Genomic DNA, 14,806 nt, shown 5'->3' on the forward strand with positions numbered 1-14,806 from the left:
TAGAAGAAGGGATCGGTTGGTAGGACATGTTCTGAGGCATCAAGGGATCACCAATTTAGTATTGGAAGGCAGCATGGAGGGTAAAAATCGTACAAGGAGACCAAGAGATGAATACACTAAGCAGATTCAGAAGGATGTAGGCTGCAGTGGGTACTGGGAGGTGAAGCTTGCAAAGGATAGAGTAGCATGGAGAGCTGCTTCAAACCAGTCTCAGGATTGAAGACCACCACCACAACAACAACAACAGCAACAACTGCTTCCAGTTGCTGACTTGCTAATTGTAGCTATGATAAGGGATCTTTCTATCTATGTATTCGCAGCACATTACACTTGTCTACATTGAGATTCAATTGCCATTCCCTGCACCATGCATCAATTAATTACAGATCCTCCTGCATTTCAGTACAATTTTCCGTTGTTACAACCTATTGGTATATTACAGCATCATCCAAAAAAAGCCTCAGTGAACATCCGATGTCATCCACAAGGTCATTTATGTATATTGTGAATACCAATGGTCCTACGACACTCCCCTGTGGCACACCTTAAATCACTCTTACTTCGGAAGACTTCTGTCCATTGAGAATGACATGCTGATTCTGTTATCCAGGAACTCTTCAATCCAATCACACAATTGGTCTGATAGTCCGTATGCTCTTACTTTGTTCATTAAATGACTGTGGGGATCTGTATCAAATGCCTTGCGAAGTCAAGAAACACGGCATCTACCTGGGAACCCGTGTCTATCGCTCTCTGAGTCTCGTGGACGAATAGCACGAGCTGGGTTTCATACAATCGTCTTTTTCGAAACCCAAGCTGATTCCTACAGAGTAAATGTCTAGTCTCCAGAAAAGTCATTATACTCGAACATATATGTGTTCCAAAATTCTACAACTGATGACGTTAGAGATATAGGTCTATAGTTATGCTCATCTGTTCGACGTCCCTTCTTGAAAATGGGGATGACCTGTGCCCTTTTCCAATGCTTTGGAATGCTACGCTCTTCTAGAGACCTATGGTACAACGGTGCAAGAAGGGGGCAAGTTCCTTCGCGTACTCTGTGTAAAATCAAACTGGTATCCCATCAGGTCCAGCAGCCTTTCCTCTTTTGAACAATTTTAATTGTTTTTCTATCCCCCTGTCATCTATTTCGATATCTACCATTGTGTCTTCTGTGCAACAATCTAGAGAAGGAACTACAGTGCAGTCTTCCTCCATGAAACAGATTTGGAAAAAGACATTTAGTATTTCATCCTTTAGTCTGTCACCCTCTGTTTCAGTACCATTTTGGTCACAGAGTGTCTGGACACTTTGTTTTGATCCTACTACTGCTTTGGCATAAGACCAAAATTTCTTAGGAATTTCTGCCAAGTCAGTACATAGAACTCTACTTTCGAATTCATTGAACGCCTCTCGCATAGCCGTCCTCACACTACATTTCGGCTCTTCAGTGTATCTAGTTCCTTATTTAATCCTACCTGATGCAAGTTGTCTCTTTTACGCCAGAAGTCATTTCACAGTTCCAGATTTTTTAACTATTTCACATTTCTTCCAAATCCAGGGCTCTGGTAGTTTATCTCCATCAGCAGTGTCATCTTCAATAGCTAACCACCTGCATTTTTATCATACAGGACTTACAGTGTCACTATCGTCACTGTCGGTAGCGGGAGTATCAACATATAATGCTCACTGTCCTCATCACATTTATGTTTCGAAAACATTTTGTGGGATACACCTTTAATATTCAATAACAGATATTTCGAAGTGTGAACGTGATTAAGAGTAATATGTAACTCAGTGTGGCACAAAGAGGTAATAATAATCTATCACAAGCTTGGAATAGCCAGTGCCTTGTGTGGTGTGGCACATCACAAGTTGTGACCGTCATACCATGGGCCAGGCCCATGAAGTTTACATTTTGCCTGACCGAAGTACCACAGGTCAGCCTCGTGATAATTACATTTGCCCTGAATACTGTACCACGAGTCTCATGCATGGCTATAGGTTAAGGGGTTAATATGAATAAGCAGTACATGACAACACATGTACAGAGTTTAGCCATTCATTATCTACTGCAGTAATTCTGTACGGACTGACTGGACCACACAGGATACTCCCACACTGCACTGTAAAAAAATAGCAGTAATAATGCACAAGGAACTAGTCTCAATCTCCACACATACACTGATTCGTTCAAATTACAGAAATCCAAGCCAAGATTACTGAACCATGGTCTCAATTATAAGTCTTTCTGACTTGTAGTAGTAAATGAACATTCAGATGGGAGACCTTTATCAATTGCCTATATAAGTGAAAAATAAAAGATGTAGCTCCAGCTGTATCTAGTTTATCTTCTTCCACTGTCAGGAGCACACCATGCATGCTACACCTCACAGATCTATAATTCATTGTACTTATATGATTATGAAAAGGAACGATGATACCCACCATATAGTGAAGATTCCGAGTCGAAGATAGGCAAGACAAAAAGATTGTCACAAACAAGCTTTCACCCCAGGCCTTTGTCAAAAACAACCCCCCCCCCCCCCCCCCCACACACACACACACACAAGGCTGCAGTTTCTGACAGCTAAAGCAGAGAGTGTGTGTGTGTGTGTGTGTGTGTGTGTGTGTGTGTGTGTGGCGCGCGCTCGCACGCGTGCCTCTGTCTTGTAATCTATTTGTTGCCTTGTTGGATTAAATCTTATTTGTGACAGTCTTTTTGTTGTGCCTACCTGCAACTCAGCACCTCCGCTATACGGTGAGTAGCACCATCCCTTTTCCTAATGCTTCTGCAATTCATCATGGATTTTCCATTGTTTGATTCATTGGATTTATTTATTGCTTATTTATGCTGACAAGCTGAAAACAGGTAAAGCAGACCAAATACAAATGGGTAAACGAATATGGATACAAAATTGTGGGTATTATAAAACTGCCTCTTTTAACACTTCGAAGACAAGCGACGTACATGGTTCCTACACCACACCGATTATTCTCTAAAATGATAAGCGATATAGGACCTACACTGACCGCTTCTCAGGTTTGTAAATGTATTCCAATATTTTTAATAATATTTGTCGTACATCTCCTAGGCCTAAGAACACACTGTGATATTTTTACTACTACAAACAACGCAGTTGACATCACTTGTCACTTGTATTCGTGAACAATGAATGTAGACAAGGAGATGGCCTTGCAACGCAGTACTAAAAATTAGAAACGGTGTCGCTAAAGCTCTAATTGATCAGAAGCTGGAAAAATGAGACGATTTACTGTCAACCACAGTTACCAGCTAATGGCCAACTACAGTTGTAAGAGGAAGCAAATGAAGTGGTGGAAGAAAGCTCTCTGTCACATTTTCATCACAATGACTGCAAATTTGTATGTTTTCTATAAAAAGTCAATGCTAACTTGCGAACATCTTGAACTCATCACTGAATTGATTGTGGGGCTAGATATGAAGGCACCTGGCTGTTCAGCAGGCAGTTCTCGACTCGCCGAGTGCGGAGAAAATCGGCCGGTCCAGCCGTGTGCCACTTCGACCATCCTCTCCTCCGCAATGATTGTCAGACGTTGCTTCCGTCATGTTAGGCTATCTACTAGATGCTAACAGCTGACTTTGACGTGGAACAGTTGTACGAGTATATAGTTGAAGGGAACCCAGAATATAGGTATACATTGTTATTTGCTTGATCCACAGAGGGAACCCTTAATTGTTTTTTGCTTTTGGAGAGTGTGTGGTTTACTTTAGTTTCCTTCATAAAAAAAAAAAAGGCTGCTGCGTAGATTTAGCAGTGGCGACGGGTTTGTTCGAATTCCTGCATTGCTCCGTTTTTTGCTGGCATGGCTGAAGGTATTCTGGCTTGTGTCCTTGAGCTACTGGATCATATGCAACACACGACTGAACTGATTCAGCATTTGCAGGCTTTGACTAGTGTTCCTCTGGTGGTGGGGAGGGCGTCAGCCTCTCCTGCTGCACTGCTGCCATTTGACAAGTCTATTGAACCATGGAGTAATTATGTGGCTCCCTTGAAACAACATCTTGCCCATGGAATCAACACCGGCCAGTGTTGTGCATTTTTTCTTGCCTATGTGGGTCCTGACATTTATCACTTAGTGCAGCAGTTGCATCTGGAGGTAGAACCTCATGCTCTCCCTCACGAACAGCTGACCACCAATTCAGCGGAATATTTTGGTGCGCAGGTCCATGTCGCAGCAGCTTGCCACAAGTTCTTCAGCTGACATAAGCGTCCATCGCAGTCTTAAAGGAATGGATCGCTTGCCTTCAAGGGCTCTCCTGGGACTCCTGGTTCTCTAGTGCGACCCCAGGATGTAAGCTGTCGTATGGTTCAGCCCTCGTTTGCGCCATGATTCATGTCCATGCTCCTGACAATGCCCTGAAAACGGATCTGTTGAAGGATCCCTTCTTGAACACGTTTTTGAAGCTGAAGGATCCCTTCTCGGACAGGTGTCTAGCAGTCACTCACCCCTACGAACAGTCTTCCCGTTTCCATTTGTCTGTGGTGCCCCAGGCCTCACCACAGGTCTTTGCTGCACGGGCACCCCATCTATGGCCAGCAGCGGGCACACCACCACCACCACCACCACCACCACCACCACCACCTCCTCCTCCTCCTCCTCCTCCTCCTCCCGACCAGGTTACGGGTTATTGGGCTTAACAACATCAGAGATTGCCCTCCTTTCGTCACTGCTTTGTTACGCACCAGTGCTGAAGTTGTCGTTTCCGGTGGGCGGTCTGTTCTGCTGGCGGGATGAAGGGTCATTGGACTGACGTTTGCCACTCCTCTTCGTCACTAGAGGTGGACCACCAGCGTTGCGACCCATCAAGGAGGCGGGCGTTCTGACACCAGTTCACCATGTAGTTGCTGGGCTTCGCCCACTGTCATCCTCGAAAAGCCGAATGGGTCCCTCCAGGTATGTGGTGACTAAGCCCACCGTCAATGCCCAGTCTGTCATCATCTCTTGCCCTATCCTGAAGGTCGATGATATTCTTTCCAAGCTGACAGATGGGAAGATCTTCGCCAAGATTGTACAAAGGGATCATACCTCCAGCTGCTGGTCGACACTCCCTCTCAGGAGATCCTTGTCATCAATACTACCTTTGGGCTCTTCTGGTACAACTGCATGCCATTTTGGATTGCCAGCACTACAGCCATCTTTCAACACTTTGTGGAGTCTGTGACTAAGGAGGTCCACAGCACTGCAAATTACTTAGACATCTTAAGTCACAGTAATCTCAGCCCCGGACTTGGCTCAGAATATTTGGCAACTTTTCGAGGTTCTGCAGACTGTGGGACAATAGGGCCAAATGTCGATTTTTGGTGCCACAAGTAACCTTTCTCAGCCATGTCTTTAGCACCGTGGGCATTCGCCCAAAGTTACAATACCTAGAGGCCATTCAGCAGCTCTGGCAAATGCATCACAGCTCAAATCCGACTTCGGTCAACTCAACTATTATTGGTGTTTCATCCCACATACTGCGGATCTGATAGACCCTCTGCATCACCTGCTTCACAAGAATGTTCCCTGGACCTGGTCGCCGGAATGTGATTGGGCTTTCCAGTGTCTCAAATCTGCTCTTCTCACGCTACCGTGCCTCGACCCATATGACCCCAATAAGCCTCGTATTTTGGCCACTGATGAGTCAGATTACGGGCTGCGGGCTGTGTTGTCTCATATTGATGTTGGTGTCGAGCACCCAGAACTTTCGCCTCAAAAACCTTATCACATGCACAGCACAGCTATAGCCACATCGGAAAGGAGGACTTAGCCTTCGTCTTTTGATTCAAGAAGTTCCACGACTTCATCTACGGTTGCCGGTTCACGCTCTACATGGACCACAAGCCTTTGCAAGCCCTTGGTTCCATGTTTGGCACCACATCCGCCATCCCTACCCTGATACCGCGCTGCTGCATCGCTGCCTGCAGTGCTGGGCATTGTTCCTTGCAGGGTACACCTAGGACATCCATTACTGCGCCACAGGCCTCCATGCCAATGTCAATCTTTTTCGACTTCCTGTAGAGGCGGATTCTGGTGTCAGTGCTGATCCAGTTGCTCGTTTTCATCTGGATGCCGAGGATTCTTCCACCATTGCTGCGTTGCCAATGGACGCCCGGCTCATCGTACGGCACATGCCCTTGGACCAAGTTCTCTGGACGATTTTGCACCACGTTCAACTTGGGTGGCCCTCCGATCATCAGCATTCAACCTAGAGGTTGGGGCTTCTGAACTCATCGGAACAACTTTGTGATCCGCTACGGGGTGGTTGTTCTCTTAGGCAACACTGATTGTTGGTGTGTTGTGATACTGTCCCCCCTCCTTCAGAGGGTCTTCATGCTCGTACACGTCGAGCACTGGGGTATTGTCCTGACAAAGCGCGCCTCGCCCACCAACATGTCTATTGGCGGGGAATGAAAGGTTACATCACCCACATGATGGGTTCTTGCGCCTCCAGCCAGCATCAGAAGTCGACGCCACCATAATGCCTGCTTCTGTGGCCTACGACCCTTGCCCCATGGTCCTCGCCCCATCTGGATTTTGCAGGTCCAATCCTAGGGGCCTACTGGCTCATTTTGGTGGATGCCGCCAATGGTTTTCTGTATGTCGCACACATCTCCTTGATGACTGCCGCTCGCACCATTCATCTCCCTCATATTTTCACCATCAAGGGTCTATTGGAGACAATTGTAATGCACAACGGTCCACAGCTGACATCGGCAGAGTTTACTTCCTTCTGTGCTACGTCGACCATCCAGTTACTCCATACAGTGCCATTCCATACCACATCCAATGCTTTGGCTAAAAGGATTGTTCGCATGTTTAAATTGCAGATGGCCAAACTGTGTCAGCATTACCTCTTCCCATCTACTTATTGTTCCTTTGGTCCTGAAGGGTCCTCTCTGGCGGAGATACCGCACGGACCCTGCTTCATCTCGTCCGGTTGCTCCTGTCTAACTGTGGCTGTGATTCTCTCCGCAAGATCCAGTCTGGGCACTGGTGTTTCCCAAGGGTTGGCCTCGCTGAGTTCCCACCAAAATCTCCATGCTTCTCTGCCGCACCACAGCGACCGTCATCCTCAACGATGGTTCCCTCTGTTGGAAGAATTTCAACCACCTATGGCACTGTTGTGGGCAGAGCCCAGCACTGCCATTGTCTCTGGTGCCGCGCCTTCGGTCTGGGGTCTTCTGGGAGGCTGGAGGCTCATGGAATGTCCATTTGCAGCTGCCGCCGCCCCAGCTGCTGTCAATGCAGCCGTCGCTACAGGCTTTCGCAGAGTCTCCATGGGCGGGTCCTCAGCTATGGATTTCGATGAGACCCCCTCCCCATCACTGGCACCTACACCACCACCTATGGTCCCGTTCCACCAGCAGAACCTGGGACCAACATTGACATGTGCCTTTGCCTCTCCCCTGGGAGGGGTGGGAGGGAGGACTGCCTCAGTCACCACAGACATCTACTGCAGCGGTAACTCCGCAGAGAAACCACTGATGTGGGTTACTGACTCTGTTGCGAAGTCTGGCCGACGCAAGAGCGTCTGGAACCAAGTACCACAATTGACAACAAACATGTAGGTAGAGCCAACGTCCATCAGAGGGCATCAACCAGCAGCAGAAGAAGGAGGCGCAACAATCAACAAATTATTTCCTGGTAATCAAGTGTGTGCAAATAGACCCAGAAATATCCTTCCGCCCAGGTCTAGATAATCCAGCACCCAGCCATTCAGCAGGCAGTTATCGACTTGCCGAATGTGGAGAAGATCGGCTGGTCCAGCGATGTGCAACCACAACCATCCTTTCTTCCACAACAATTGTGAGACGTCGCTTCTGTCGTGTTAGGCTATCTACCAGCTGCCAACAGCCGACTTCAATGTGGAATAGTTGTACAGGTATAGAGTCGGGAGAGAACTCAGATTATAGGAAGTAGTTGTTATTTGCTTGATCCGCACAAGAGATCCTTACTCATTTTTCTTTTGAAAACTGTGTTACTGTTGGTGGTTTACTGTAGTTTCCTTAATAAAAAAAAAGGTGGCAAAACAAGTTGGTTCTTGCTCAGTAAATTTAGCATTTTCATTTCCGTGTAAGGAAAAAAAATCATTAACGTAACTAGGTTTCTTTACAGGGATTTGTAGAAAAAAGAACCCACTTTTCTAGTGCTATAAACAGGCTTATATTCTGTCCAGCTGAACCTGCTACACAAAATTCAGAAAACTATGAGAAAGCATACTATCTGCCAGATGAATTACACCTTAACTGCCCAGAACTAAAAGTATTAACGTATGCTTCACTGGAGTTTCCAGTCTCCCAAAGCAACTGACCCAATGCCTAAAATTAATATTTATCTTTTTCCCCACAATGAAAATGTACCAAAAGAGCTTTATTCTATTTCTCTGAAGGTATTCTCTCTATAAAAAATATATGGTGCTACACTGAAATTTTCAGAGACACAGCTTTGGGTTTTTGTATTCACAATACTAACTCTTCTAACGCTATATGAATCAAACATAGGATCTGCCTACTGACTAATTTTATTCCATCGAAATAGTTCCCTTCAATTTTTGTGTTCTTCCAAACAGAAACACTAAAATTCCTTGAATTTTAATTGAGTGTGTGCCCAAGATTTCCTATACTATCACTCAACATTGCAAATTAAAAAGGCCAACTAACACAGAAACAAGATATACAGGATGTTCATTTTAACTGAAGATATTGAAATATCTCAAAAACTACACATCATCAGATGAAAAAAAGTTATAATTCCAATTTGTTTGTCCCTGAGGGGAACATCCAATGACAGCACACTCAACCCGCCACTCCATCATGCGGCTAGATGGCAACTTTGAAATCTCCAATGGGAACTCTCATTTTTTTTTATTGCAAATTACGGTTCTACAGCAAAATCTATATACATTTATTCTGAAGTATTTTCTTCGTTTCGCCACAGATGATGCTGTAATTGGAGGAACAGAAATTGGTAAGCAATTGTAATTTACAACAAGCTAGTCAATGGCCCCCAAATGCCCAATGGCACATGGGACCCCACCTCCATGGTGCGGAGTTGGACAATACTTCATAACTTCTAATTGGAAACCCCATTCACAATGTTGTATTCCTCCAACATATGGAAGAGCGGGCTGCTCGACATGCCACTGTGGCCATGGCTCGAGATGAACGCTGCTGTCCTTTTCCAATTCGAGTAAGTGTTACAATGTAGTATCGCCAACTTCAATACACTTAGTGATCCACTTTTTAAATGACCGTGCAAAAGTCTGAAGCATATTTGCGGAAATGTCAGTACAGGAGTTTCTGATGTGGTCAACCACATCTTCACGGCCTGTTGGCACTTGCTGTTAGACCTTATCTTGTGAATATCCCCATAGTAAGTAATCTAGAAATGTCAAATCTAGCGACCTAGCAGGTCAATTAATATGATCACCTCTGCCGATCCACCAACTAGTGTAAACATGGTCAAATACCTCCCGTGCTACAATTTCTTAATGTGCTGGGCAACCGCCATGCTGAAACCACATATTTTGTCAAACGTGAAGTACAACATCCAACAGTATTACTAGTAGTTCCTGTTCCAAATGTTTTCAATATTTGCATCCATTCAGTGTACTGTCAACGAAATCCAGACCAATGAGTTTGTTCCTCATGATGCCACACCTTATGTTGACTGGCCATGGATGTCAATGGTCAACTTGCCGTAACCAGTGAGCATTGTCTACACTCCAGTAATGCATGTTATGCCAATTAACACTATCATGGTTTGTGAATGTAGACTCATTGGAAAATAGTACCTTGGCAAAGAACACAGGCGTCATTTGCATTTGTTGATATGCCCATTCACAAAATACCACCTGGTTATGGAATTCGAAACCACGAAGTTCTTGATGCAGTGTCACATGGTATGGATGATACTTATGATGATGCAGTATTGTGACAATACTATCTACGGTGTAATTGCCGGGTTCTTGTCCTTTGATTGCGAGGCACTGCTGCATTAGCTTCTGATATAAAGGCATTCACAACCTTGTAAAAGAATGAGCAAGAGTAAACTTTCCCTGGGAAACACTTGGCATACAAGGCAATAGCAGCCTCAACATTTCTCCTACATTCTGCGTCAATCAGGATAATTTCTATTATTTCTTCTGTGTTTGCAACATTCATCATCCACTTGCACATCTGTTCTCCAAATCGCAGGTAGGTGTGCAGGTAATAAACACTGCACAAGTATAGTAACGTTTAGAGCCGCTATCTATCCTATGTCTGCACACTTTACGAAGTGTGAGCTCCAGTCGCAGTTATGATATGCCTTAGTTCATTACACAGCCACAGTGCACGTCAAGTAGTCCCCTCTTCCATATGCCGAAGAAATAAAACATTGCACATGGGCTTTCCAATTAGAAGTTATGAATAGCTTCACATCATGGAGTTGGGATTCCACGTGCCATTAGGTATTCAGGATCATTGAGTAGCATGTTGTAAATTATGATTGTGAATCCATTTCTTTTCCTCCCATCTGTGGTGAAATAAAGAAAATATTTCAGACAAAATGTATGTAGATTTTGCTGTAGAATCGTAATTTGCAAAAAAAAAAAAAAAAAAAAAAAAAAAAAAAAAAAAAAAAATAAACAACAAGGTTTTCCGCTAAAGATTTGGAAGTTGTCTCCCACCACCCAGGCATGGTGTGGGGTGGCAGCTCGGGGATGGTATCAGTGGGTGTACCCCTCCGGGAAAACAAATTGTAATTATAACTTTTTTTTTCATGTCTTCACCCTGTATTCGACACTGGTATATTTTATTACTGTTCGAAAAACAATATTTAGGTTACAAATCCTTTAGCAGAGTTATATATAATAGAAAGAAACTTCCACATGGGAAAAATATATTAAAAACAAAGATTCCAAGACTTACCAAGGGGGAAAGCGCCGGCAGACAGGCACACGAACAAAACACACAAACACACACACAGAATTACTAGCTTTCGCAACCGATGGTTGCTTCTTCAGGAAGGAGAGGGAAAGACGAAAGGATGTGGGTTTTAAGGGAGAGGGTAAGGAGTCATTCCAATCCCGGGAGCGGAAAGACTTCCCTTAGGGGAAAAAAAGGACAGGTGTACACTCGCGCACACACACACATATCCATCCGCACATACACAGACACAAGCAGACATATTTAAAGGCCTTTAAATATGTCTGCTTGTGTCTGTGTATATGCGGATGGATATGTGTGTGTGTGTGTGTGTGTGTGTGCGCGAGTGTACACCTGTCCTTTTTTTTTCCCCTAAGGGAAGTCTTTCCGCTCCCGGGATTGGAATGACTCCTTACCCTCTCCCTTAAAACCCACATCCTTTCATTTTTCCCTCTCCTTCCCTCTTTCCTGACGAAGCAACTGCCAGTTGCGAAAGCTCGTAATTCTGTGTGTGTGTTTGTGTGTTTTGTTCATGTGCCTGTCTGCCGGCGCTTTCCCGCTTGGTAAGTCTTGGAATCCAATTATTCATAAGCACGCAGTTAAGTTCAAGGAATTCACACATTCAAACATCGGCTATGGAAGCGCAAAGTCAATTCTTTTCCGCGAAAATTGGAAGAGGTTTATTGAATCAGTTCTTACTGAAATCAGAATTAGCTTCAAACAAACAGAGAGCAAGACAACCTGCAGCTTTTGTCAACAAGTAACCAAAAATTGTATGTATAGTTTTTAGATCAGTTCTTGATGTGTTGCTTTAAACTTTCCTTCAAACTGATTGAATTGTCACCTTGGTTTTCTCCAGTTTCAGTTTCTTCTGAGTTCTGAAATCTAAGTAAACAAACTTTACTCTTACTGTGAATAAATGTCACTGTTTTGAACATTTCTGATTCAGAATTGTTCATCTTTCAAGCTTCACAAATTATTCCATAACATTTACCAAAATTATGGTCAGGGCACTGTGTAGAAACCAAATGGACTTTCATGCTGAAATATTTAGAACAGTTTCACATCAAGTGACAACAAATTGAGAAATATGAGTTAAGCGTATATTTGTGGAGTGCTGGTAAACTCTAGATGTATTTTCACGCTACTCCTTGTTACGTGTACAGAATTGTCCTTTGTGTGTCACTGGAATTCTGCAACCATGTGCACCACCAGGATAATCAGAATATAAAGTTTTTCATGTTGATACTCCTTTGAATATACTGTATGAGACTGGAATTGGAAATAATCAGGAACAATTACAAATAACATTTTACAAAGATGTGTTGAAACAAAAAGGTGGTTGCTTCTCAACAAACACATAATCGAAGTACTAGCTCCTAACATACACCTCACACTACCATCAATCAACCAAAGCTAAATGTACCTGGACACAAAAATGAAGACTCCCACTAAAGGCAGTTGCAGCCAAGCAATGGACACTATGACTACTCAATGCACTACTACATCTTCCCAATGTGAAGAATCCACAACACATTGTTCTTTGAACTAGTATCTCACAAGGCGTATGTAACAAAATAATATACTATCTCTGTAACTTAAGCCTACTTGATTTTTCTAGGTAAAATAAATTTCTCCGAGTATTCAAGGTTTACCAAACAAATCACAACTGTCAATAAATAACTTTTCTCAAAGGTAAGAGTTCTTAGGTCATAAAAGCACCCATTTCTTTTTTCCTGGTTCCTGCACAAGGGCTCAAAATAATGTTACTTATGAGCATTGCATGTCTGCCAAGTACTGGCACTGGATATAGTTCTTTTCTGTTTGCCTGGGAAACTTTGTAAATTCTGTGCTTCTCTTAGTTGAAGAAAACTATATCACCACACCATTCACACAAGTCCACTTTAACATTTTTGTTGTGACTCAATAACTAAAGTTGGTCACAACAGCAAGTGATTACCCTGGCTTAATCTTCTGGTGTTTTTTTTAGTTTCCCTACATTAAAAATAAAAAAAATTAAATTTAGCCAGGGAAGAAAATTATCAAAGTTCTGCTTCCTCTTTATATCAATTTCACTGCATGCATTATGTTTCGACTATACCGCATCAGTTGGAAGTGTGATGAATAGCTAATGCTGCAAATTTATTTTCTTGCTTTTACTGTCATGTGGTCACAGCAACAAGGAGCAAGAAAAATGGGGAAATGAAAATATGCATACTTTTAAAAAATTTGGAAGAACCAAAATAAACAGATTGGTATAATTCAAATTCTGAAATATAGAAATAACGATTGTACATCAATTCTCAGGTCTGGGAACAGTTAGGGGAAATGAATCACAAAAGTGACATATTATGAACTGTTACTTACACATCCTCGAAGATGCCGGTAAATACCAGAGAAACGGTTTGCTTCTCTCTCTCCATGACTACTTGCAATTTTATTTTTTACTTCCTCTGCTATGCTGAACTCATCAGCTTCATCCAGTGAATCATAGCTACATCCTTGTCTAAGCTTTTGTAATTGCTTTTGAAACAGTCGGAACACTTCATCTGGGAACAAAAATAAACAAAAATGTCAAATTAGTGTGCATGACCTGGAAAAAATTCTGAATATGCTGTACTTTAAAATAAGAATGATTTTTATCTTCAATGATATTTCTTACAGACTCTGCAATAATTTAATACTTTGAATAACAATTTCACTGAAATCCTACAGCATGTCACAGACAATAATATCAGAAAAAACATATGTCACTCCCTGCTATGCTTAACAATGAGCTATGGTTTGCTTGTCCCTTTTTTTAATAAATAGGAATAAAAATTATACATAATATGCAAGTTTAAGAAGGAGAACCTTATAAATTGTCTAATAACTAATGAAAGCCACTTAGCAGTGAGAATCTAATATTACTACCACACTCAACAACAAAGACTACACAATTTACAAATAAATATATAAATAAATAAATAATATAAATAATAATAATGATGATGATGATTATGATGATGATAGCATAAAATTTTATTAGTTGGTCCTTGTATTTATTTTAGAACCCAGTGCAAACAGGAAATGAGAAAAGGTTAGGAGCTACTACTCTATTTGATATGGAGAGATGCCAATAACTACCAACCTGTTTCACTACTGAGAAAATTTTCCAAAATTTTGCAGAGGTTATGTATTCTAAAATACTACCTAAGCAATAATAATATCCTCAGTAAATTGATGTTTGCTCTTCTGACAATGCCATTTACACATCCACTTGCCAAATTTTATAAGCGTTAAATAACAAAATACCCCCTGGTTGGTATTTTCTGTGACCTATCTAAGGCCCTTGATTGTGAAACACACAATATTCTCCTGGCTAAACTGAAGCATTATGGAACTGATGGTACAGGTAACCAATTGATAATGTCATATTTTAGTAATTCAACAAACACAATCAGGGGTGATTCTTCTGAATGAGGAGAAATTGTTTGGGGTTCCAAAGGCTCAATCTAAATGACATCCCATCTAATATACAATAAACAGAATTAGTTATTTTTGTGGATGACACTAGTGTTGTAACCAAGCATAGACAGAGCAACAGAAGAAATAGTAAACAATGTTCTTAAAAGTATTAATGACTGGTTTTTCTGCAAATGGTCTCACTCTCAGTTTTAAAAGGACACAACATACTCAGTTCTGCACATCTAGAGGTGCTACAGCACTTATTTCAAAATTTTTAAATGTCCATAGTGACGAGAAATTTAACTGGAAAAGGCACATTTTTAAACTGCTTAAATTACTTAGGTCAGCCACATTTGCACTTAGAATCATTGCAAATCTTGGTAGGGACAAGTCATTATCTTTACATATCTTGCATATTGTCATTC

General features: G+C 42.3%; 1 protein-coding gene across 14 annotated transcripts in view; it reads right to left on the reverse strand.

The window, feature by feature from the left end:
- LOC126331098 (gamma-tubulin complex component 3-like) overlaps nucleotides 1–14,806 on the reverse strand; it is a 271,857-nt gene that overhangs the window by 215,885 nt on the left and 41,166 nt on the right. For all 14 annotated transcript variants that reach the window (XR_007563253.1, XR_007563254.1, XM_049996444.1 and 11 more), the window contains exon 2: nucleotides 13,302–13,483. Coding sequence is in view for 12 of the 14 variants with exons in the window: in XM_049996444.1 (XP_049852401.1) it covers nucleotides 13,302–13,483 (182 nt within the window). In the remaining 2 variants the exon portion in view is untranslated. The remainder of the gene's footprint in view (nucleotides 1–13,301; nucleotides 13,484–14,806) is intronic.

This window comes from Schistocerca gregaria, chromosome 2 (genome assembly GCF_023897955.1).
Source record: "Schistocerca gregaria isolate iqSchGreg1 chromosome 2, iqSchGreg1.2, whole genome shotgun sequence".
Classification (NCBI taxonomy): Eukaryota; Metazoa; Arthropoda; class Insecta; order Orthoptera; family Acrididae; genus Schistocerca; species Schistocerca gregaria.